We start from the raw sequence: 25192 nt of genomic DNA, 5'->3' as shown, positions 1-25192 counted from the left end.
ACACCGAACCCCTGACCCCCCCCCCCGCATCGACACCGAACCCTGACCCCCCCCGCATCGACACCGAACCCCTTGACCCCCCCCCCGCATCGACACCGAACCCCTGACCCCCCCCCGCATCGACACCGAACCCCTGACCCCCCCCGCATCGACACCGAACCCCTGATCCCCCCCACATCGACACCGAACCCCTGACCCCCCGCATCGACACCGAACCCCTGACCCCCCCCGCATCGACACCGAACCCCTGACCCCCCCCCCGCATCGACACCGAGCCCCTGACCCCCCCCCGCATTGACACCGAACTCCTGACAAACCCACCCCCCGCATCGACACCGAGCCCCTGACCCCCCCCCCGCATCGACACCGAACCCCTGACCCCCCCCCCGCATCGACACCGAACTCCTGACACCCACCCCCCCCCCCGCATCGACACCGAACCCCTGACCCCCCCCCACCCCGCATCGACACCGAACCCCTGACCCCACCCCCGCATCGACACCGAACCCCTGACCCCCCCCCGCATCGACACCGAACCCCTGACACCCCCCCGCATTGACACCGAACCCCTGACACCCCCCCCGCATCGACACCGAACCCCTGACACCCCCCCGCATCGACACCGAACCCCTGAACCCCCCCCCCCGCATCGACACCGAACCCCTGACACCCCCCCCGCATCGACACCGAACCCCTGACCCCCCCGCATCGACACCGAACCCCTGACCCCCTCACATCGACACCGAACGCCTGACCCCCCCCCCCCGCATCGACACCGAACCCCTGACCCCCCCCCGCATCGACACCGAACCCCTGACCCCCCCACATCGACACCAAAACCCTGACCCCCCAACATCGACACCAAACCCCTGACCCCCCCCCGCATCGACACCGAACCCCTGACCCCCCCCGCATCGACACCGGACCACTGACCCCCCCCCCACCGTATCGACACCGAACCCCTGACCCCCCCCACATCGACACCGAACCCCTGACCCCCCCCGCATCGACACCGAACCCCTGACCCCCCCCCGCATCGACACCGAGCCCCTGACCCCCCCGCATCGACACCGAACCACTGCCCCCCCCACATCGACACCGAACCCCTGACCCCCCCCCACATCGACACCGAACGCCTGACCCCCTCCCGCATCGACACCGAACCCCTGACCCCCCCCGCATCGACACCGAACCCTGACCCCCCCCGCATCGACACCGAACCCCTGACCCCCCCCCGCATCGACACCGAACCCCTGACCCCCCCGCATCGACACCGAACCCCTGACCCCCCCCGCATCGACACCGAACCCCTGACCCCCCCCGCATCGACACCGAACCCCTGAACCCCCCCCCCACCGTATCGACACCGAACCCCTGACCCCCCCCCCGCATCGACACCGAACCCCTGACCCCCCCCCGCATCGACACCGAACCCCTGACCCCCCCCGCATCGACACCGAACCCCTGACCCCCCCGCATCGACACCGAACCCCTGACCCCCCCCCCCGCATCGACACCGAACCCCTGACCCCCCCCGCATCGACACCGAACCCCTGACCCCCCCCGCATCGACACCGAACCACTGCCCCCCCAATGGACACCGAGCCCCTGACCCCCCCCCCGCATCGACACCGAACCCCTGACCCCCCCCGCATCGATACCGAACCCCTGACCCCCCCCCGCATTGACACCGAACCCCTGACCCCCCCCCCCCCCCGCATCGACACCGAACCCCTGACCCCCCCCCCGCATCGACACCGGACCCCTGACCCACCCGCATCGACACCGAACCCCAGACCCCCCCCCCGCATCGACACCGAGCCCCTGACCCCCCCGCATCGACACCGAGCCCCTGACCCCCCCCCGCATCGACACCGGACCCCTGACCACCCCACATCGACACCGAACCCCTGCCCCCCCAATGGACACTGAACCGCTGACCCCCCCCGCATCGACACCGAACCCCTGACCCCCCCCACATCGACACCGAGGCCCTGACCCCCCCCCACATCCAAACCGAACACCTGACCCCCCCCACATCGACTCCGAGTCCCTGACCCCCCCCCCGCATCGACCATCGACACCGAGTCCCTGACCCCCCCCCCGCATCAACACCGAGCCCCTGACCCCCCCCCCGCATCGACCATCGACACCGAACCCCTGACCGCCCCCCGCATCGACACTGAGTCCCTGACCCCCCCCTCATCGACACCGAACCCCTGACCCACCCCCCCGCATCGACACCGAACCACTGACCCCCCCCAGAGATACCGAACCCCTGACCCACCCCCTCGCATCGTCACCGAACCCCTGACCCCCCCCCCATGGATACCGAACCCCTGACCCCCCCCTCGCATCGACACCGGACCCCTGACCTTCCCCCCCCCGCATAGACACAGAACCCCTGACCCCCCCCGCATCAACACCGAACCCTGACCCCCTCCCCCCATCGACACCGAACCCCTGACCCCCTCCCCCCATCGACACCGAACCCCTGACGGCCCCCCGCATCGACACCGAACCCCTGACTCCCCCCCCGCATCGACACCAAATCCCTGACCCCCTCCCCCATCGACACCGAACCCCTGACCCCCCCCCCGCATCGACACCGAATCCCTGACTCCCCCCCGCATCGACACCGAATCCCTGACCCCCCCGCATCGACACCGAACCCCTGACACCCCCCGCATCGACACCGAACCCCTGACCCCCCACATCGACACCGAACCCCTTGACCCCCCCCCGCATCAACACCGGACACCTGACCCCGCCCCATCGACACCGAGCCCCTGACCCCCCCCCCGCATCGACACCGAACCCCTGACCCCCCCCCCGCATCGACACCGAACCACTGACTCCCCCCCGCACCGACACCGAACCCCTGACCCCCCCCCCCGCATCGACACCGAGCCCCTGACCCCCCCCGCATCGACACCGAGCCCATGACCCACCCGCATCGACACCGAGCCCCTGACCCCCACCCCCCCGCATCAACACCGAAGACCCCCCCCCCGCATTAACACCGGACCCCTGACCTACCCCCCCCACATCGACACCGAACCCCTGACCCCCCCACATCGACACAGAACCCCTGACCCCCCCGCATCGACACCGAACCCCTGACCCACCCCGCATCGACACCGAACCCCTGACCCCCCCCGCATCGACACCAAACCCCTGACCACACCCCGCATCGACACCGAACCCCTGACCCCCCCGCATCGACACCGAACCCCTGACCCCCCCCGCATCGACACCGAACCCCTGACCCCCCCCACATCGACACCGAACCCCTGACCGCCCCCGCATCGACACCGGACCCCTGACCCCCCCCGCATCCAAACCGAACCCCTGACCCCCCCCCCGCATCGACACCGAACCCCTGACCCCCCCCGCATCGACACCCGAACCCCTGACCCCCCCCGCATCGACACCGAACACCTGACCCCCCCCCGCATCGACACCGAACCCCTGACCCCCCCCCGCATCGACACCGAACCCCTGACCCCTCCCACATCGATACCGAACCCCTGACCCCCCCCCGCATCGACACCGAACCCCTGACCCCCCCCGCATCGACACCGAACCCCTGACCCCCTCCGCATCGGACACCGAACCCCTGACCCCCCCCGCATCGACACCGAACCCCTGACCCCCTCCCCGCATCGACACCGAACCCCTGACCCCCCCCGCATCGACACCGAACCCCTGACCCCCTCCGCATCGACCACCGAACCCCTGACCCCCCCTGCATCGACACCGAACCCCTGACCCCCCCCGCATCGACACCGAACCCCTGACCCCCTCCCGCATCGACACCGAACCACTGCCCCCCAATGGACACCGAGCCCCTGACCCCCCCCCCCGCATCGACACCGAACCCCTGACCCCCCCCCGCATCGATACCGAACCCCCTGACCCCCCCCCGCATTGACACCGAACCCCTGACCCCCCCCCCCCGCATCGACACCGAACCCCTGACCCCCCCCCCCCCGCATCGACACCGGACCCCTGACCCACCCGCATCGACACCGAACCCCAGACCCCCCCCCCCGCATCGACACCGAACCCCTGACCCCCCTCCCGCATCGACACCGAACCACTGCACCCCCCCGCATCGACACCGAGCCCCTGACCCCCCCGCATCGACACCGAGCCCCTGACCCCCCCCCGCATCGACACCGGACCCCTGACCACCCCACATCGACACCGAACCCCTGCCCCCCCAATGGACACTGAACCGCTGACCCCCCCCGCATCGACACCGAACCCCTGACCCCCCCCCACATCGACACCGAGGCCCTGACCCCCCCCCACATCCAAACCGAACACCTGACCCCCCCCCACATCGACTCCGAGTCCCTGACCCCCCCCCGCATCGACCATCAACACCGAGCCCCTGACCCCCCCCCCGCATCGACCATCGACACCGAACCCCTGACCGCCCCCCGCATCGACACTGAGTCCCTGACCCCCCCCTCATCGACACCGAACCCCTGACCCACCCCCCGCATCGACACCAAACCACTGACCCCCCCAGAGATACCGAACCCCTGACCCCCCCCTCGCATCGTCACCGAACCCCTGACCCCCCCCCCCCCCATGGATACCGAACCCCTGACCCCCCCCTCGCATCGACACCGGACCCCTGAACTTCCCCCCCCCGCATAGACACAGAACCCCTGACCCCCCCCCGCATCAACACCGAACCCTGACCCCCTCCCCCATCGACACCGAACCCCTGACCCCCTCCCCCCATCGACACCGAACCCCTGACCCCCCCCCGCATCGACACCGAACCCCTGACTCCCCCCCGCATCGACACCAAATCCCTGACCCCCTCCCCCCATCGACACCGAACCCCTGACCCCCCCCCGCATCGACACCGAATCCCTGACTCCCCCCCCGCATCGACACCGAATCCCTGACCCCCCCGCATCGACACCGAACCCCTGACACCCCCCGCATCGACACCGAACCCCTGACCCCCCCACATCGACACCGAACCCCTGCCCCCCCAATGGACACTGAACCCCTGACCCCCCCCCACATCGACACCGAGTCCCTGACCCCCCCCCGCATCCAAACCGAACACCTGACCCCCCCCCACATCGACTCCGAGACCCTGACCCCCCCCACCCGCATCAACACCGAGCCCCTGACCCCCCCCCGCATCGACCATCGACACCGAACCCCTGACCCCCCCCCCCCGCATCGACACTGAGTCCCTGACCCCCCCCATAGATACCGAACCCCTGACCCCCCCTCGCATCGTCACCGAACCCCTGACCCCCCCCCATGGATACCGAACCCCTGACCCCCCCCTCGCATCGACACCGGACCCCTGACCTTCCCCCCCCGCATAGACACAGAACCCCTGACCCCCCCCGCATCGACACCGAACCCCTTACCCCCCCCCGCATCGACACCGAATCCCTGACCCCCCCCCGCATCGACACCGAACCCCTTACCCCCCCCCGCATCGACACCGAATCCCTGACCCCCTCCCCCCATCGACACCGAACCCCTGACCCCCCCGCACGCATCGACACCGAACCCCTTACCCCCCCCCGCCATCGACACCGAATCCCTGACCCCCTCCCCCCATCGACACCGAGCCCCTTACCCCCCCCGCATCGACACCGAGTCCCTGGCCCCCCCCCCATCGACACCGAACCACTGACCCCCCCCCCCCCCACATCAACTCCGAGTCCCTGACCCCCCCGCATCGACACTGAACCCCTGACCACCACCCCGCATCGACACCGAGCCCCTGAACCCCCCCACATCGACAGCGGACCCTTGACCCCCCCCGCATCATCACCGAGACCCTGACCCCCCCCCCCGCATCAACACCGAGTCCCTGACCCCCCCCCGCATCCAAACCGAACACCTGACCCCCCCCCCCCGCATCGACACCGAAACCCTGAACCCCCACCCCCCCCGCATCAACACCGAAGACCCCCCCCCACATCGACACCGAACCACTGACCCCCCCCCACATCGACACCGAACCCCTGACCCCCTCCCGCATCGACACCGAACCCTTGACCCCCCCCGCATCGACACCGAACCCCTGACCCCCCCCCGCATCGACACCGAACGCCTGACCCCCCCACATCGACACCGAACCCCTGACCCCCCCGCATCGACACCGAACCCCTGACCCCCCCCCGCATCGACACCGAACGCCTGACCCCCCCACATCGACACCGAACCCCCTGACCCCCCCCCACATCAACACCGAACCCCTGACCCCCCCCCGCATCCAAACCGAACACCTGACCCCCCCCCGCATCGACACCGAGCCCCTGACCCCCCCCGCATCGACACCGAGCCCCTGACCCCCCCCCGCATCGACACCGAACCCCTGACCCCCCCACATCGACACCGAACCCCTGACCCCCCCACATCGACACCGAACCCCTGCCCCCCCAATGGACACTGAACCCCTGACCCCCCCCGCATCGATACCGAACCCCTGACCCCCCCCCGCATCAACACCGAAGACCCGCCCCCGCATAAACACCGGACCCCTGACCTACCCCCCCACATCGACACCGAACCCCTGACCCCCCCACATCGACACCGAACCCCTGACCCCCCCCCGCATCGACACCGAACCCCTGACCCCCCCCGCATCGACACCGAACCCCTGACCCCCCCACATTGACACCGAACCCCTGACCCCCCCGCATCGACACCGAACCCCTGACCCCCACCGCATCGACACCGAGCCCCTGACCCCCCCCGTATCGACACCGAACCCCTGACCCCCCCCACATCGACACCGAACCCCTGACCCCCCCCCGCATCGACACCGAACCCCTGACCCCCCCCGCATCGACACCGAACCCCTGACCCCCTCCCGCATCGACACCGAACAACTGCCCCCCCAATGGACACTGAACCCCCTGACCCCCCCCCGCATCGACACCGAACCCCTGACGCCCCCCGCATCGACACCGAACGCCTGACCCCCCCGCATCGACACCGAACCCCTGACCCCCCCACATCGACACCGAACCCCTGACCCCCTCCCCCCATCGACACCGAACCCCTGACCCCCCCCCGCATCGACACCGAGCCCCTGACCCCCCCCCCGCATCCAAACCGAACACCTGACCCCCCCCCCCACATCGACTCCGAGTCCCTGACCCCCCCCCGCATCCAAACCGAACACCTGACCCCCCCCCGCATCGACTCCGAGTCCCTGACCCCCCCCCCCCATCGACACCGAGTCCCTGACCCCCCCCCCCCCGCATCGACACCGAGTCCCTGACCCCCCCCCCCGCATCGACACCGAGTCCCTGACCCCCCCCGCATCGACTCCGGACCCCTGACCCCCCCCCCCATGGATACCGAACCCCTGACCCCCCCTCTCGCATTGACACCGGACCCCTGACCTTCCCCCCCCCCCCGCATAGACACAGAACCCCTGACACCCCCCCCCCCCGCATCAACACCGAACCCTGACCCCCTCCCCCCATCGACACCGAACCACTGACCCCCCCCCCACATCGACTCCGAGTCCCTGACCCCCCCCGGATTGACACCGAGTCCCGGACCGCCCCCCCCACATCGACTCCGAGTCCCTGACCACCCCCCGCATCGACACTGAACCCCTGACCCCCCCCGCATCGACAGCGGACCCTTGACCCCCCCCCCCGCATCCAAACCGAACACCTGACCCCCCTCCCCGCATCGACACCGAGCCCCTGAACCCCCCCACATCGACTCCGAGTCCCTGACCCCCCCCACCCGCATCAACACCGAACCCCTGACCCCCCCCCCCCCGCATCGACACCGAGTCCCTGACCCCCCCCCGCATCGACACCGGACCCCTGATCCCCCCCCCCCGCATCGAAACCGAACCCTGACCCCCCCCCGCATCGACACCGAACCCCTGAACCCCCCCCCCCGCATCGACACCGAGTCCCTGACTCCCCCCGCATCGACACCGAGCCCCTGACCCCCCCCCCCGCATCGACACCGAATCCCTGACCCCCCCCGCATCAACACCAAACCCTGACCCCTCCGCATCGACACCGAACCCCTGAACCCCCCCCGCGCATCGACACCGAGTCCCTGACTCCCCCCCGCATCGACACCGAGCCCCTGACCCCCCCCCGCATCGACACCGAACCCCTGACCCCCCCCGCATCGACACCGAGCCCCTGAACCCCCCTCATCGACACCGAGCCCCTGACCCCCCTCCCGCATCGACACCGAACCCCTGCCCCCCCCCCGCATCGACACCGGACCACTGACACCCCCCCCGCATCGACACCGAGCCCCTGACCCACCCCCGCATCGACACCGAGTCCCTGACCCCCCCCCGCATCGACACCGAGCCCCTGACCCCCCCCCGCATCGACACCGAGTCCCTGACCCCCCCCCCCCGCATCGACACCGAGCACCTGACCCCCCCCGCATCGACACCGAGCCCCTGACTCCCCCCCGCATCGACACCAAATCCCTGACCCCCCTCCCCCCATCGACACCGAACCCCTGACCCCCCCCCGCATCGACACCGAATCCCTGACTCCCCCCCGCATCGACACCGAATCCCTGACCCCCTCCCCCCATCGACACCGAACCCCTGACCCCCCCCGCATCGACACCGAACCCCTGACCCCCCCCCGCATCGACACCGAACCCCTGACACCCCCCCGCATCGACACCGAACCCCTGACCCCCTCCCGCATCGACACCGAACCCCTGACCCCCCCACATCGACACCGAACCCCTGCCCCCCCCGCATCGACACCGAACCCCTGACCCCCCCGCATCGACACCGAACCCCTGACACCCCCCGCATCGACACCGAACCCCTGACCCCCCCACATCGACACCGAACCCCTGCCCCCCCAATGGACACTGAACCCCTGACCCCCCCCGCATCGACACCGAGCCCCTGACCCCCCCACATCGACACCGACTCCCTGACCCCCCCCGCATCGACACCGAGCCCCTGACTCCCCCCCGCATCGACACCGAGCCCCTGACCCCCCCCCCCCGCATCGACACCGAGCCCCTGACCCCCCCCCTGCATCGACACCGAGCCGCCGACCCCCCCCCGCATCGACACCGAGCCCCTGACCCCCCCCGCATCGACACCGAGCCCCTGACCCCCCCCCCGCATCGACAACCGAGCCCCTGACCCCCCTCCCGCATCGACACCGAGTCCCTGACCCCCCCCCCCCCGCATCGACACCGAGCCCCTGAACCCCCCCCCCCCGCATCGACACCGAGCCCCTGACCCCCCCCCCCCGCATCGACACCGAGCCCCGGACCCCCCCCAATCGACACCGAGCCCCTGACCACCCCCCCGCATCGACACCGGACCCCCTGATCCCCCCCCCCCGCATCGAAACCGAACCCTGACCCCCCCCCGCATCGACACCGAACCCCTGAACCCCCCCCCCCCGCATCGACACCGAGTCCCTGACTCCCCCCGCATCGACACCGAGCCCCTGACCCCCCCCCCCCCGCATCGACACCGAATCCCTGACCCCCCCCGCATCAACACCAAACCCTGACCCCCCCGCATCGACACCGAACCCCTGAACCCCCCCCCGCGCATCGACACCGAGTCCCTGACTCCCCCCCGCATCGACACCGAGCCCCTGACCCCCCCCCGCATCGACACCGAACCCCTGACCCCCCCCGCATCGACACCGAGCCCCTGAACCCCCCTCATCGACACCGAGCCCCTGACCCCCTCCCGCATCGACACCGAACCCCTGCCCCCCCCCCGCATCGACACCGGACCACTGACACCCCCCCCGCATCGACACCGAGCCCCTGACCCACCCCCGCATCGACACCGAGTCCCTGACCCCCCCCCCGCATCGACACCGAGCCCCTGACCCCCCCCCGCATCGACACCGAGTCCCTGACCCCCCCCCCCGCATCGACACCGAGCACCTGACCCCCCCCCGCATCGACACCGAGCCCCTGACTCCCCCCCGCATCGACACCAAATCCCTGACCCCCTCCCCCCATCGACACCGAACCCCTGACCCCCCCCCGCATCGACACCGAATCCCTGACTCCCCCCCGCATCGACACCGAATCCCTGACCCCCCTCCCCCCATCGACACCGAACCCCTGACCCCCCCCGCATCGACACCGAACCCCTGACCCCCCCCCGCATCGACACCGAACCCCTGACACCCCCCCGCATCGACACCGAACCCCTGACCCCCTCCCGCATCGACACCGAACCCCTGACCCCCCCACATCGACACCGAACCCCTGCCCCCCCCGCATCGACACCGAACCCCTGACCCCCCCGCATCGACACCGAACCCCTGACACCCCCCGCATCGACACCGAACCCCTGACCCCCCCACATCGACACCGAACCCCTGCCCCCCCAATGGACACTGAACCCCTGACCCCCCCCCGCATCGACACCGAGCCCCTGACCCCCCCCCACATCGACACCGACTCCCTGACCCCCCCCGCATCGACACCGAGCCCCTGACTCCCCCCCGCATCGACACCGAGCCCCTGACCCCCCCCCCCCGCATCGACACCGAGCCCCTGACCCCCCCCCTGCATCGACACCGAGCCGCCGACCCCCCCCCGCATCGACACCGAGCCCCTGACCCCCCCCGCATCGACACCGAGCCCCTGACCCCCCCCCCGCATCGACACCGAGCCCCTGACCCCCTCCCGCATCGACACCGAGTCCCTGACCCCCCCCCCCCCGCATCGACACCGAGCCCCTGAACCCCCCCCCCCCGCATCGACACCGAGCCCCTGACCCCCCCCCCCCGCATCGACACCGAGCCCCGGACCCCCCCCCAATCGACACCGAGCCCCTGACCACCCCCCCCCCCGCATCGACACCGAGCCCCTGACCCCCCCCTCGCATCGACACGGAACCCCTGACCCCCCTCCCCGCATCGACACCGAACCCCCCGCATCGACACCGAACCCCTGCCCCCCCCCGCATCGACACCGAACCCCTGACCCCCCGCATCGACACCGAACCCCTGACCCCCCCCCCGCATCGACACCGAACCCCTGCCCCCCCCGCATCGACACCGAACCCCTGACCCCCCCTATATCGACAACGAGCCCCTGACCCCCCCCTCGCATCGACACCGAACCCCTGACCCCCCCCGCATCGACACCGAACCCCTGACCCCCCCCGCATCGACACCGAGTCCCTGACCCCCCCCCGCATCGACACCGAACCCCTGACCCCCCCCGCATCGACACCGAACCCCTGACCCCCCCCGCATCGACACCGAACCCCTGACCCCCCCCGCATCGACACCGAACCCCTGATCCCCCCCCGTATCGACACCGAACCCCTGACCCCCCCACATCGACACCGAGCCCCTGACCCCCCCCCGCATCGACACCGAACCCCTGACCCCCCCGCATCGACACCGAACCCCTGACCCCCCCACATCGACACCGAGCCCCTGACCCCCCCGTATCGACACCGAACCACTGACTCCCCCCCGCATCGACACCGAACCCCTGCGCCCCCCACATCGACACCGAACCCTGACCCCCCCGCATCGACACCGAGCCCCTGACCCCCCCCCCCGCATCGCCACTGAGCCCCTGACACCCCCCCCGCATCGACACCGAACCCTGACCCCCCCTATCAACACCGAGCCCCTGCCCCCCCCCAATCGACGCCGGACCCCTGACCCCCCCACATCGACAACGGACCCCTGGCCCACCCCCCGCATCGTCACCGAACCACTGACCCCCCCCATGGATACCGAACCCCTGACCCCCCCCCCGCATCGACACCGAACCCCTGACCCTCTCCTGCATCGACACCGAACCCCTGACCCCCCCCCCCCGCATCGACACCGAACCCCTGAACCCCCCCCCCATGGGCACCGAACCCCTGACCCCCCCCCGCATCGACACCGAACCCCTGACCCCCCCCCCCGCATCGACACCGAACCCTTGACCCCCCCCCCCCCCATCTACACTAAACGCCTGATGGACATGGAGCTCCTGATATCACCCCCCCCCCCCCCACAACTATGAACACCCCCCACCACGAACAGCAGGAAACTCTCCAAATCCAGCTCCAACCAACCCCCGGCATATCCACCAGGGACACCACCAAGACTGACCCTGGCACTGCTCGGAAATTACCCTCACGCAACAGGGGCACGTGCCCGCCTTGTGCATCGATCCCAGAGAGACAGAATGTTTGTGCAGACAATCCCCACCCTGCTGTTCAAGGATTTCTCCCAAGGATCCCCATTCAGCGCTCATACAGAAGAGAAATGTGTTTCTGTGCAGCAAACGAGGCTCCCAGAATCCAGGTAGTACGTAGGTGATGTCAAATGACTGGAGGACATAGGAAAATGTGGAACAGCTGCTGGTAACGTCAAACTCCTTCCTTACTTAATCACAGACTACTGAAAATCCAAAATTAAATCTGTCACAGGCAGTTGGAGTGGGATTCCCTGGCCTCCCCCCGCAGTCTGCTTCTCGGCAGCAGGAGGTGGCATTTGCTGGTCAATGGTGGGATCTTCTGATGCTGCCGCTGTCAATGGGATTTCCATTGACTCCACCTCATGCCGCTGGGAATCCCGCGGTGGGGATGCGCCGTCAGCGGGAGTGGAAGATCACACCGTGTGAACAGCCGGAAGATCCCGCCCAATATTTCACAGGATTCCGCGCAGACACAGGCCATTGGGTCCAATCAGTCCATGCTGGTAATTCTGCGCAATTTGAGCCTTCTTATCTAAATCTATCATTGGAACCCTCTACTGCCTTCTCCCTCATAGGCTGCCCCTAAATGTATCTACATTATTCACTACAACCACTCCCTGTGACAGCGAGTTCCACATTCTCATCACTCTCTGGGTAAAGGACTTTCTCCTGAATTTCCGATAGGATTTCTTGGAGACTATTTTATATTGACGGCCTCTAGTTCTGCTCTTTCTGAAAAAGGGGAAAGCTTCTCTCTGCATTGCCTCTCAAAACCTTTCATCATGTTAAAGGTCTTGGGCGAAATTCTCCCCCAACGGCGCGATGTCCGCCGACTGGCGCCAAAGACGGCGTCAATCAGACGGGCATCGCGCCGGCCCAAAGGTGCGGAAGTCTCCGCATCTTTGGCGGCCTAGCCCCAACATTGAGGGGCTAGGCCGACACCGGAGGGATTTCACCCCGCCAGCTGGCGGAAATGGCGTTTGTTTCCCCGCCAGCTGGCGCGGAAATGCGGCGCATGCGCGGGAGCGTCAGCGGCCGCTGAAAGTTTCCCGGCGCATGCGCGGGAGCGTCAGCGGTCGCCGACAGCTTCCCGCGCATCCGCAGTGGGGAGAGTCTCTTCCGCCTCCACCATGGTGGAGACCGTGGCGGAGGCGGAAGGGAAAGAGTGCCCCCACGGCACAGGCCCGCCCGCGGATCGGTGGGCCCCGATCGCGGGCCAGGCCACCGTGGGGGCACCCCCCAGGGTCAGATCGCCCCGCCCCCCCCCCCCAGGACCCCGGAGCCCGCCCACGCTGCCTGGTCCCGGCGGTAAATACCAGGTTTGATTTACGTCGGCGGGACAGGCAATTTCTGGGCGGGACTTCGGCCCATCCGGGCCGGAGAATTGAACGGGGCGTCCCGCCAACCGGCGCGGCCCGATTCCCGCCCCCGCCCAATCTCCGGTACCGGAGACTTCGGCGGGGGCGGGGGCGGGATTCACGGCGGCCAACGGCCATTCTCCGACCCGGGGGGGGGGGTCGGAGAATGACGCCCCTTGATCCCGCCAACCCAGCAACTTTCTTCTTTCATTAGAAATAGACCAATCCTGCCAGTTTCCTTTCCTGACACGTATGCCCAACACATTTCTGGTATCATCCTTGTAAATCTCCTCCGGTGACTTGTATAATCTGACGTTAATGTTCCTCCATCATTAGGCAACTCTCTGGAAAGGTATTTATACAAATTGTACTAGGAGCATGGATAGATTCAGGCAGTAACTCTGAGAGAAGTGAAATGAAATGAAAATCGCTTATTGTCACAAGTAGGCTTCAAATGAAGTTACTGTGAAAAGCCCCTAGTCGCCACATTCCGGTGCCTGTTCGGGGAGGCTGGTACGGGAATTGAACCCGTGCTGCTGGCCTGCTTTCAAAGCCAGCGATTTAGCCCTGTGCTAAACCAGCCCAAAGTGAATAAATTTCCATCATGGTCAGAGGCTATTCTCCCGTGAGGAGATTTATTGTTTAAATAAGTGTCACAGTATTATCATCCCTCCCTTCCACACTCCTCCACAAATCACATTGACTTTCAAAACGTTTGCACACAGATTCCCTCTCTGATTGCCCAACACACCAGTGTTAGGTCCCCGAGACCACACGGAGTGTTCTCTGCCTGCTTCTGGTCTCTGTATTACAACACCGAGATATTGAGGAAGATACAAATTATATCAACACACAAGAATGATAGCAGAGCTGAGACCGCCAATCAGGAAAGATTGAACATGCTGGAGCTCTTTTCTGTAAAAGGCACAACGAGGGGTGACTTGTCAAAGGCCTTTAAAATGATCCAAGGGTTTGATAAAGCCAACTTGGTGTTGGTATTTTCACTTGCAGACGACACCAGAACGAGGGGTGATAAACAGAAGAGAGTTAACTGGTAAATCCGATCGGGAATTCAGGGGAAACTTTTCTGTCCAGTGAGTGGTGAACCTTTCCTTCTCAGGGAGTGGTTAAGGAGAATAGTTTGGATACATTTACTGAGAGGCTGAATAAACCCATGTGAAGTGATGGAGGGATATGCTGAGGCACAGTGTGCTTTGATAACCCAGTCTGGTTGGCCTATTCCCAACGGGAGAGTTACAGGGACTGGAGGAATCGAGACCAGGCCAACGTTACAATTGGCTCCTGGTGCATGGGGATCCTCACAATCGGCAGGCGGGAAATATCAAGGAAGAGAGGGGCAAGGCAGAGCAATGCTTTCCTATCCTTCCTCTGCAGGACACCAAAAAAATAAAGTTTAGCTTAAGTCTGAGGTCCATCATGTCCCCGATCCTTTTCACCTTTCAGGTTTGGGCCAACAAAGCACACTGCCCCATCCTGCTCAAATCTCGGAGTTAAAGTTGCAGTTGGGGTCCAAGCACCTCATTCGTGCCCAATACCCGGGACAGGAATCCTCCTGCTCTGGGCACCTGCTTGTACAGCTGCCCAGTGGAGTAGCTTAAAACTCCGCAGGTCATCTTTGGAGCTACACGGTGGCCACATTCCCCTGACAGCAGAGAAAGGTCAGAGGAAAGATGCCAGCTTGATCAAAACTGTGAGCTGTTTTTACAGAGTGAATAAGGAGAATCAGATTTTACTGGTAGAAAGTTGATTTATTGGATGACGCAGTTTGAAGGTGATTCACAGCAAGTGCGTCACCTAAAAGGGGCAGTGGAAGTAGATTCAATTCTAACTTTCAAAAAGGACAGGAAGAAGTCTTTCAACACCAGGTTAACGTCCAACAGGTTTGTTTCGAATCACTAACTTTCGGAGCGCTGCTCCTTCCTCAGGTGAATGAAGAGGTGGGTTCCACAGACACATATATATAGACAAAGTCAAAGATGCAAGACCATACTTTGAATGCGAGTCTTTGCAGGTAATTAAGTCTTTACAGGTCCAGACGGAGCAACTGGGGAGAGGGATAATCCCAGGTTAAAGAGGTGTGAATTGTCTCAAATCAGGACAGCTGGTAGGATTTTGCAAGCTCAGGCCAGGTGGTGGGGGTGAATGTAGTGAGACATGAATCCAAAGTCCCGGTTGAGGCCGTACTCATGTGTGCGGAACTTGGCCTGCAAAATCCTACCAACTGTCCTGGCTTGAGACAATTCACACCTCTTTAACCTGGGATTATCCCTCTCTCCAGTTGCTCCGTCTGGACCTGTAAAGACTTAATTACCTGCAAAGACTCGCATTCAAAGTATTGTCTTGCATCATTGACTTTGTCTATATATGTGTTTGTGGAACTCACCTCTTCATTCACCTGAGGAAGGAGCAGTGCTCCGAAAGCTAGTGATTCGAAACAAACCTGTAGGACTTGTGATTTTTATCAATGACTTGGATGATGGAGTTGAAGGTTGGGTCAGTAAATTTGCTGATGACACCAAGATTGGTGGAGTCGTGGATAGTGAGGACGGCTGTTGTCGGCTGCAAAGAGACATTGATAGGATGCAGAGCTGGGCTGAAAAGTGGCAGATGGAGTTTAACCCTGATAAGTGTGATTCATTTTGATAGGACAAATTTGAATGCGGATTACATGGTTAACGATAGGGTTCTGAAGAATGTGGAAGAGCAGAGAGATCTCGGAGTTCATGTCCATAGATCTCTGAAAGTTGCCACCCAAGTGGATAGAGCCGTGAAGAAGGCCTATAGTGTGTTAGCGTTTATTAACAAGGGGATTGAGTTTAAGAGCCGTGAGGTTATGCTGCAACTGTACAAGACCTTAGTTAGACCACATTTGGAGTATTGTGTGCAGTTCTGGTCACCTCATTATAGGAAGGATGTGGAAGCATTGGAAAGGGTGCAGAGGAGATTTACCAGGATGCTGCCTGGATTGGAGGGTAGGTCTTATAAGGAAAGGTTGAGGGAGCTAGGGCTTTTCTCATTGGAGCGAAGGAGGATGAGAAGTGACTTAATTAAGGTGTATAAGATGATGAGGGGGATAGATAGAGTGGACGTTCAGTGACTATTTCCTCAGGTGGATGTAGCTGTTACAAGGGGGCATAACTATAAGGTTCATGGTGGAAGATATAGGAGGGATGTCAGAGGCAGGTTCTTTACTCAGAGAGTGGTTGGGCCGTGGAATGCACTCCCAGCTATGGTAGTGGAGTCGGACACTTTAGGAACTTTCAAGCAGTTATTGGATAGGCATATGGAGTGCACTAGAATGATTGGGAGTAGATTGATTTGATCTTAGTTTCAGACTAGTTCGGGACAGCATCGTGGGCCAAAGGGCCTGTACTGTGCTGTACTGGTCTATGTACTGTGACTTTCACCTGGTGTTGTAAGACTTCTTACTGTGCTCACCTCAGTCCAACGCCGGAATTTCCACATCATTTCAAAAAGGAGTTGGATAAATACTTGAAAAGGACAAAATTATAATGTTCCGGGGAAGAGCAAGTGGAGGAAGACTAATTGAATAACTCTTTCGGAGAGTGTGCACAGGGAGAATGGGCCAAATGGTCTCTTTCTGTGCTCTGAAATTGGATTGTATGATGCTAGGTAACCTGAGCCATTTTACCTGCCGGGTGAGTGCACCCCAAGCCAATTTCAGTCCATTCACAGCTGACCATGAGAGAAAAATGACACACAGTAAAGAGAATCAAGAACTCACTCCGACAGTCCCGCGCTGTACTGAGAAATTTCAGAACTCAAGTTAAACCAATGCGGAGAAGTGAAGTCAGTTCCTACCTCTGGGAGAAGAGGTCTCTGTACGGACTTCCGTGCTGCAGGGCAATACCATATCCTTTGCTGCTGATACTATTGCCAACCACTGTCAGAGTGCAGTCATCGTCAGTTAATGCTGAGTATTCCACCACTGCCATATCCCACAGGAAAGCATATGTTCCTGTTTTTATCTGCAGGCACAGAAATGACTGGATCAATTTGGAGCAGAATGTCTGCACCAGTGTTTTTCAAACTTTCTTTCCGGGGACCCATTTTTACCAATCAGCCAACCTTTGGGACCCGACCTGGCCGACCTACGCGACACACGCTGGCTGACCTTCGCGACCCACGCTGGCTGACCTTTGCGACCCACGCCGGCCGACCTTCGCGACCCACGCCGGCCGACCTTCTCGACCCACGCCGGCCGGCCTTTGCGACCCACGCCGGCCGACCTTCTCGACCCACGCCGGCCGACCATCGTGACCCACGCCGGCCGACCTTCGTGACCCACCATTTTCTCTTACCTTGTTTGTTCCTGACAAAAATGGAGGAAATGATTTTGGGTCCCTTAGGTCCCAATGGTCCCTTTTGCCCCCCGAACTTGTGTAAAAAAAGACTGCGACCGTATTTTTAAAAATGCAGCCGCACTGCGCATGCGCACCGATGATCGCGCACCGATGATCGCGCACGCATGCGCACCGATGATCGCGCACGCATGCGCAGTGCGGCATCTTATCTGTTCCTGGTTATTTTGAAGGCCGCTCGCAGGCAGCATTAATAAAAGCCGGCTGTTACGTGCGGATTTGCGCGATCGGGAGCGCCGCGACGGACGGTTCCGCGACCCTCCCGACACCTGCTCGCGACCCCCGAGTTTAACAATGCCTGGTCTACACCACGTGTACGTGATACGTGAAACAGGCAGAGATTAAAGAGACTCTTTCTGGAGAAATCAAACATGTTGCAGAATGATTATTGTATCCTTGACTGAATGTGTTTTGTTTGCTAGCAGAGGGCTCTCGGAGCCGGTCAGCTCATGTGGTGGTGGTTTGAAAAATATTCCTATACAAAGGGAATCACCTTAAACATGAACAGTCTCAGAACAGTTGGAAAGTGTTCATTTGGGTCACCCTGCTGTACTTGCAAAGGTTGATTTAGGTTTTAGAGAATTACTACCCTCAATCTACAGCTGAAACTGGCAAGAAAGGAAAAAGGTGCTTCTGCGGTTTAAGCTGTAAGAATGACAGACACACATCAAACCCCCCTCTCACAGGACGATAAAGCTGTTCAGAGCTGAGACATTACTGCTGGCAGCAACAGGGGGCAAGTAACACAAAGTGAGGGGAAGTAATAGAGAGCGAGGGGGAGTATTAATGACTGAGGGGGAGTACTAGCAAGTGAGGGGGTGTAATAGTGAGCAAGGGGGAGTAATAGAAAGTGAGGGTAGAGTAATAGAGAGTGAGGGTTGAGAATAGAGAGTGAGGGGAAAGTAATGGTGAGGGGGAGAGTAATAGAGAGTGAGGGGGGAGTAATAGTGAGGGTGGAGAATAGAGAGTGAGGGGAGAGTAATAGAGAGTGAGGGGAGAGTAATAGAGTGAGGGGAAGTAACAGAGAGTGAGGGGGAGAAATAGAGAGTGAGGGTAGAGGAATAGAGAGTGAGGGTTGAAAATAGAGAGTGAGGGGAAAGTAATGGTGAGGGGGAGAGTAATAGAGAGTGAAGGGGGAGTAATAGAGTGAGGGTGGAGAATAGAGAGTGAGGGGAGAGTAATAGAGAGTGAGGGGGAGTAATAGAGAGTGAGGGGGAGTAATAGAGAATGATGGAAGAGTAATAGAGAGTGGGGGGGAGTAATAGTGAGGGAGGGAGAGCAAGAGAGAGTGAGGGTAGAGTAATAGAGAGTGAAGGTGGAGAATACAGAGTGAAGGGAGAGTAACATGCTGGGGGGAGTAATAGAGAATGAGGGAAGAGAATAGAGAGTGAGGTAGAGTAATAGAAAGTGAGCAGGAGTTATCGAGAGTGAGCAGGAGTAATAGAGAATGAGGGGTAACAGAGCAAGGAGGCAATATCATAGCCTTGATTCAGACATACAGGGCATGATCCAATGCCACTGTGGGCCAGTAAACAGCTCGCGCAGGTCAGTGTAGCCGATGAGAGACGGGAGAGCCCGCTCCCAGGATCTACCCCGCTCGCCGCGCCAATCTCTCACTACAATGGGGAGTTCCAGCGAGCGGCCTCAGCCACACGTTCCCTGTTCAGGCTCCTTATACAAAGCGAGTCGGATTGAATAACCACGTGTTTCTGGGCACTGCGAGCACCTGGGAAACACACGGCTAAATGCTCTTGCGAGGGGACATTGTTCCCTTTTGGGAGACTCACACCCACAATATAGCGACTGGTGTAAGCCATTTGGCCCATCAAGCCTGCTCCCCTCATTACTCCGAACTCCCTTGTCAGCCAAAAGGATGTCTAACTCGGCCGCGAATTTATTCAATCACCCAACATCCACGGCTCTCTGAGGAAGAGAATTTCAAATACTAACAATGCTCTTTTTGCACAATTTTAAAATGCTCCCAAATTTCAGGCTTTACTATTCTTCTTTGGCAAATTTATAGGCTTTTAATCTCATACAATCCTCGATTTTCTTGCGAGCCACAGTTGGAACACTTTCATTTTTGGGTCTTTGTGCATTAGAGGAATGTATTGTTGTTGTAAAGTATGGGCAGGGTTTTCTGGCTGTTCTGGCGAGATCTTACAGTCCCACCCATGCCGCACCCCCACCATGGATTCACCGGCGGCGAGGGGTACGGTCAATGGGACATCACGTTGACAATGGAGGGAGTAGAAGATCCTGTTGCTGACCACTGGTGGACCACCCTCTGCTGCAAAGGCGGGAGTTGGGGGGGGGGGGCAACCCACCCAGGGGTTAGGGATTTCAATGTTCGCCATTGCCTGCCTACCTTCAGACTTTTTCACCTAGTTTCCCAATCTGCCAATTTCCCCTCAGACCCTCAGTTTCCTTTGCTTAGATTCACGACCCTGGTCTCTGATTGAATTCTATCACTTTCAAACTTACTGAAAGGAGAGGCTGGATAGGCCGGGACTTTCTTCCCTGGAGCGTAGGAGGTTTAGGGGTGATCTCATCGAGGTCTATAAAATAACGAGGGGCATAGATAAGGTAGATAGTCAACATCGTTTCCCAAAGGTAGAGTAGTCCAGAACTAGAGGGCACAGGTTTAAGGTGAGAGGGGAGAGATACAAAAGAGACCAGAGGGTGGTGAGCATCTAGAACGAGCTGCCAGAGGCAGTAGTAGCGGTGGGCTCAATTTTGTCCTTTAAAAAGCATTTAGGCAGTTACATGGGCAGGGTGGGTATAGAGGGATATGGGCCAAAGGTGGGCAAGCGGGACTAGCTTAGTGATAGAAATTGGGTTGCATGGACAAGCTGGGCCGAAGGGCCTGTTTCCATGCTGTAAATACCTATAACTCGATGACTCTATGATTCTATCAAATTATGGTCACCCTTACCTAAAGGTTCCTTTACAACAAGATTATTTATCAGCTCTTTATCATTGCACAAGATTATAAAACAGCAAACTTACATAGCTTCAGAAATTGTAAAGGAGGGATAATTGGCATGGAGGTCAGTTTGAGGGTAGCTCAGAGCAGGCCACATTGTCATGGAGTTGGGTAGAGCTTGAGAACATCCCCTGGTGTCAATTTATCTATATGTTTTCTGGGAGGGTGAGTGTTCTGCAGCACGGGAAGAGTTTGGATACCAAATCGATGGTATTGCCAGTAGGCTCCAGGCAGTTCAGGTTCAGAGATGCCCTGGGAAGCTCTAATGGTGGCAGGACATCACCGGTTCCATTTTGGAGGCAGTTAGGGCCCAGGAGAGCCATTGGAGCCATTTATAGCACGGCGCAGCCCGGACACTGGAGGTTGGTGAATCCGGGGTAGGCAGAAAGCTTAGTGAAGCCAGGAATCTGCACAACAGCAGGTTGCATGTCAAGAGCTAGAGGACGGAGTGCAGCTTTGTGAATCCCATGGGATGCATTCTCAGGAGGAGCGATTGCACCATCTGTAGATGAATAGTAATTGATGCTGTCCAAATAAAAGGGGCCTTTGAAGACATTTCGAGGCTAGGTCTTTGAAAAGGAGGAGTTAAAATGTCTCCTGAGGAAGGCAGAGGTATCCTGAGATTTTGTGACTCACAGTGATCACTGACAGCTGGGTGTGTGTTGAGAAATCCATGTACTCTGTCTTGGTTGTCTCTGCCATTTAATCTGCAATGTGGTGTGTGTTCGACCACCATTTGTCTGTTAATTCATATTTACCTTGTGTTGGTTCTGAATGCTCGCGTGTAAGATGGATTTGATCAATTGTTTTACTTTTTTGACTTTGTAAAGTTTATTTTGCTTCTTTCAAACTGTGGAATCATGTGGCAACGAGGTGGCGCAGTGGTTAGCACGGCTGTCTCACAGTGTTAGGGACCCCGGTTTGATTCTGACCTCGGGTCACTGTCTGTGCGGAGTCTGCACGTTCTCCCCGTGTCTGTGTGGGTTTCCTCTGGGTGCTCCGGTTTCCTCTCACAGTCCAAAGATGTGCGCTTAGGTGGATTGGCCGTGCTAAATTGCCCCTTAGTGTCCAAACAGGTTAAGGGGGGGGTTACTGGGTTATGGGGATAGGGTGGCGGTGTGAGCTTAAGTAGGGTGCTCTTTCCAGTGCACTCGATGGGCTGAATGGCGTCCTTCTGCTCTGTAAATTCTATGATTCTATGAATTGGAATTTCAAACTCGACCTACTTTAAATGAAAGGTTACTGATCCCTAACCAGATTGTAACAACCCATTTGCAGACTCTGCATCATACTCAAAATTTGTTTCCATGTTTATCTGCATATCGTCAGCTGAGAGCTGAATTAAAGAGGTCAGCTGAGACTGACCGAGGATTGGATCAAGGAGCCTGAGAAAAGTTGAAGTAAATGGGAATCAGAGAGAAAACCCTCCATTGTAAACATGCCCAGTACACAGGAAAGTGGTTGTGGTGGTTGGAGGCCAATCACCTCAGCTCCAGGACATCACTGCAGGAGTTCCTCAGGGTAGTGTCCTCGGCCCAACCATCTTCAGCTGCTTCATCAATGACCTCCCTTCCACCCGAAGGTCAGAAGTGGGGATGTTTGCAGATGACTGCACAATGTTCAGCACCATTCGCAGCTCCTCAGATAATGAAGCAGTCCCTGTCCAAATGCAGCAAGACCCGGACAATATCCAGGCTCGGGGCTGACAAGTGGCAATTTACATTCACGCCACACAAATGCCCGGCAATGACCATCCATTAAACAAATCCAATAAACAAATCCAAAGAACAAAGAACAAAGAAATGTACAGCACAGGAACAGGCCCTTCGGCCCTCCAAGCCCGTGCCGACCATGCTGCCCGACTAAACTACAATCTTCTACACTTCCTGGGTCTGTATCCCTCTATTCCCATCCTATTCATGTATTTGTCAAGATGCCCCTTGAATGTCACTATCGTCCCTGCTTCCACCACCTCCTCCGGCAGCAAGTTCCAGGCACCCACTACCCTCTGCGTAAAAAACTTGCCTCGTACATCTACTCTAAACCTTGCCCCTCGCACCTTAAACCTATGCCCCCTAGTAATTGACCCCTCTACCCTGGGGAAAAGCCTCTGACTATCCACTCTGTCTATGCCCCTCGTAATTTTGTAGACCTCTATCAGGTCGCCCCTCAACCTCCGTTGTTCCACTGAGAACAAACCTAGTTTATTCAACCGCTCCTCATAGCTAATGCCCTCCATACCAGGCAACATCCTGGTAAATCTCTTCTGCACCCTCTCTAAAGCCTCCACATCCTTCTGGTAGTGTGGCGACCAGAATTGAACACTATACTCCAAGTGTGGCCTAACTAAGGTTCTATACAGCTGCAACATGACTTGCCAATTCTTATACTCAATGCCCCGGCCAATGAAGGCAAGCATGCCGTATACCTTCTTGACTACCTTCTCCACCTGTGTCGCCCCTTTCAGTGACCTGTGGACCTGTACTCCTAGATCTCTCTGACTTTCAGTACTCTTTTAAAAAAAATTTTTTATTCTCCTCCATTTTCACATTTTCTCCCACATTTACACCCATCAACAATAAACAATAATCAGCAAGATATGTCAGTCCCCATAATCACAACAATCCCATCTACCCACCAACCCCCAAACCTCAACCCGCATGTTTACATAAACAAATGACAAAAAGGAATCAGGGATTACCCATAGTCACCCTTAATCTTACACAGCTCCCCCCCCCCCCCCCCCCCCCCCTCCCCACCCTAGGTCTCCAGCTCCTCCCGTCCACTGCCTCTTGTAAAACTCCTCCTCCCAACCTCGGTTTCTTCCCCCCAACTTTCCACCCCGGCTAGACCACTCGGACCCTGTTCTGCCAGGCTCCGATGGCCACAGCCCCTCCCCCCACCTCACTCCCGTTCACTGGCCGGCTTAAACCGGCCAGCATGGAGGCCCCCGCCCGGGTCCCTTTCCCACTTGCCCGGACCTAGGAAAGCCCAAAGACCCCCTTTTAGCACACAAACGCCGCATATCCACCTACACCCCAAAGAACCCTCATTTCGAGGGTCCCTTCCCTTGTCCAAATATATACCACATTGGCTCCTTTAGTCTCTGCACCCGCGCGCAGTGATACAAAAAGAAGAAAATACAGTCATGAGGTTACATCGGCACATGGCCATTCCTCAATTTCTCAGTTCTGCCACAGTCCTTCTGCTTTTGCAAACTCCTCCGCTGCTTCCGCCGTTCCAAAATAAAAGTCCCTGAGCTTGTAAGTCACCCTCAGCTTCGCTGGATATACAATGCCGCACCGCACCTTGCCAATGTACAGTGCCCTCTTCACCCGGTTGAAGGCAGCCCACCTCCTTGCCAGCTCCACCGTAAAGTCCTGGTATACACGTATACCAGCTCCAGCCCACTGCACCACCCGCTTCTGCTTGGCCCAGCTCAGGACCTTCTCCTTCACCCTGTACCTACGGAAGCACAGAGTCACTGTCCTTGGCGGCTCACTCGCCTTTGGTACAGGCCTCCACGACCGATGAGCCCGATCCAGTTCATATCGGGAGGGATCCTCCCCCTCCCCCAATAGTTTTGCCAGCATCGCGGCAAAATACTCAGTCGGCTTCGGTCCTTCAACTCCTTCGTGCAGCCCCACAATCCTCAAATTCTGTCGCCTGGATCTATTTTCCAGGTCTTCCATGTTTCCTCGCAGATCCTTGTTAATGTCCATCACCGTCCGCATCTCTTTCCCCATCAAGGCAAGTTGATCACCGTGCTGCAATAACATCTCCTCCACTTCCTTCAGCGCCTCCCCTTGCTCTCGCACCTCCGCAACTGCGCTCGCCACCTCCGTCCTCACCGGGGAAACCGCCTCCTCCACCAGCACACTCAAAGCCTCCCTCATCTCCTTCCTCACCGTCTCCATGTATTTCGCAATCTGCGCCAACTGCTTTTCAAATTCCGCAGCCATCACCTTGGTTATTTCTTCAGCTGTAAGCAGTGCGGCCTTCCCTGGTGCTCCAGCCTCCATTTTTCCTGGTGACCCCACGGTGACCTTTCCACTCCCCGACGGACCTCCAGCTGGGTTTTTTTCGGCCGTTTTTTTGCTCACCCTCGACATTTTTCTTTGGGTTTTTTTCCCTCCTGTGTCTTCACTGTGCCTCCTCCGTGTCTTCTCCCTGCTTCTGCCGCCTCCGTGGACCCTGGGACCGGGCTCAAAGCCCCGAAAATGCCGTTCCCGAGCGGG

General features: G+C 60.2%; 1 protein-coding gene across 1 annotated transcript in view; it reads right to left on the bottom strand.

The window, feature by feature from the left end:
- The window catches only part of LOC140403431 (glutamate receptor ionotropic, delta-1-like), a 1359932-nt gene that overhangs the window by 1315 nt on the left and 1333425 nt on the right, over positions 1-25192 (bottom strand). The window contains 2 exon segments of the mRNA XM_072491342.1: positions 14317-14368; positions 17409-17575. Of these exon segments, the coding sequence (XP_072347443.1) occupies positions 14317-14368; positions 17409-17575 (219 nt within the window).

Source organism: Scyliorhinus torazame, chromosome 28 (assembly GCF_047496885.1).
Source record: "Scyliorhinus torazame isolate Kashiwa2021f chromosome 28, sScyTor2.1, whole genome shotgun sequence".
Taxonomy (NCBI): domain Eukaryota; kingdom Metazoa; phylum Chordata; class Chondrichthyes; order Carcharhiniformes; family Scyliorhinidae; genus Scyliorhinus; species Scyliorhinus torazame.
This window is presented reverse-complemented; position numbering and strand designations above follow the sequence as displayed.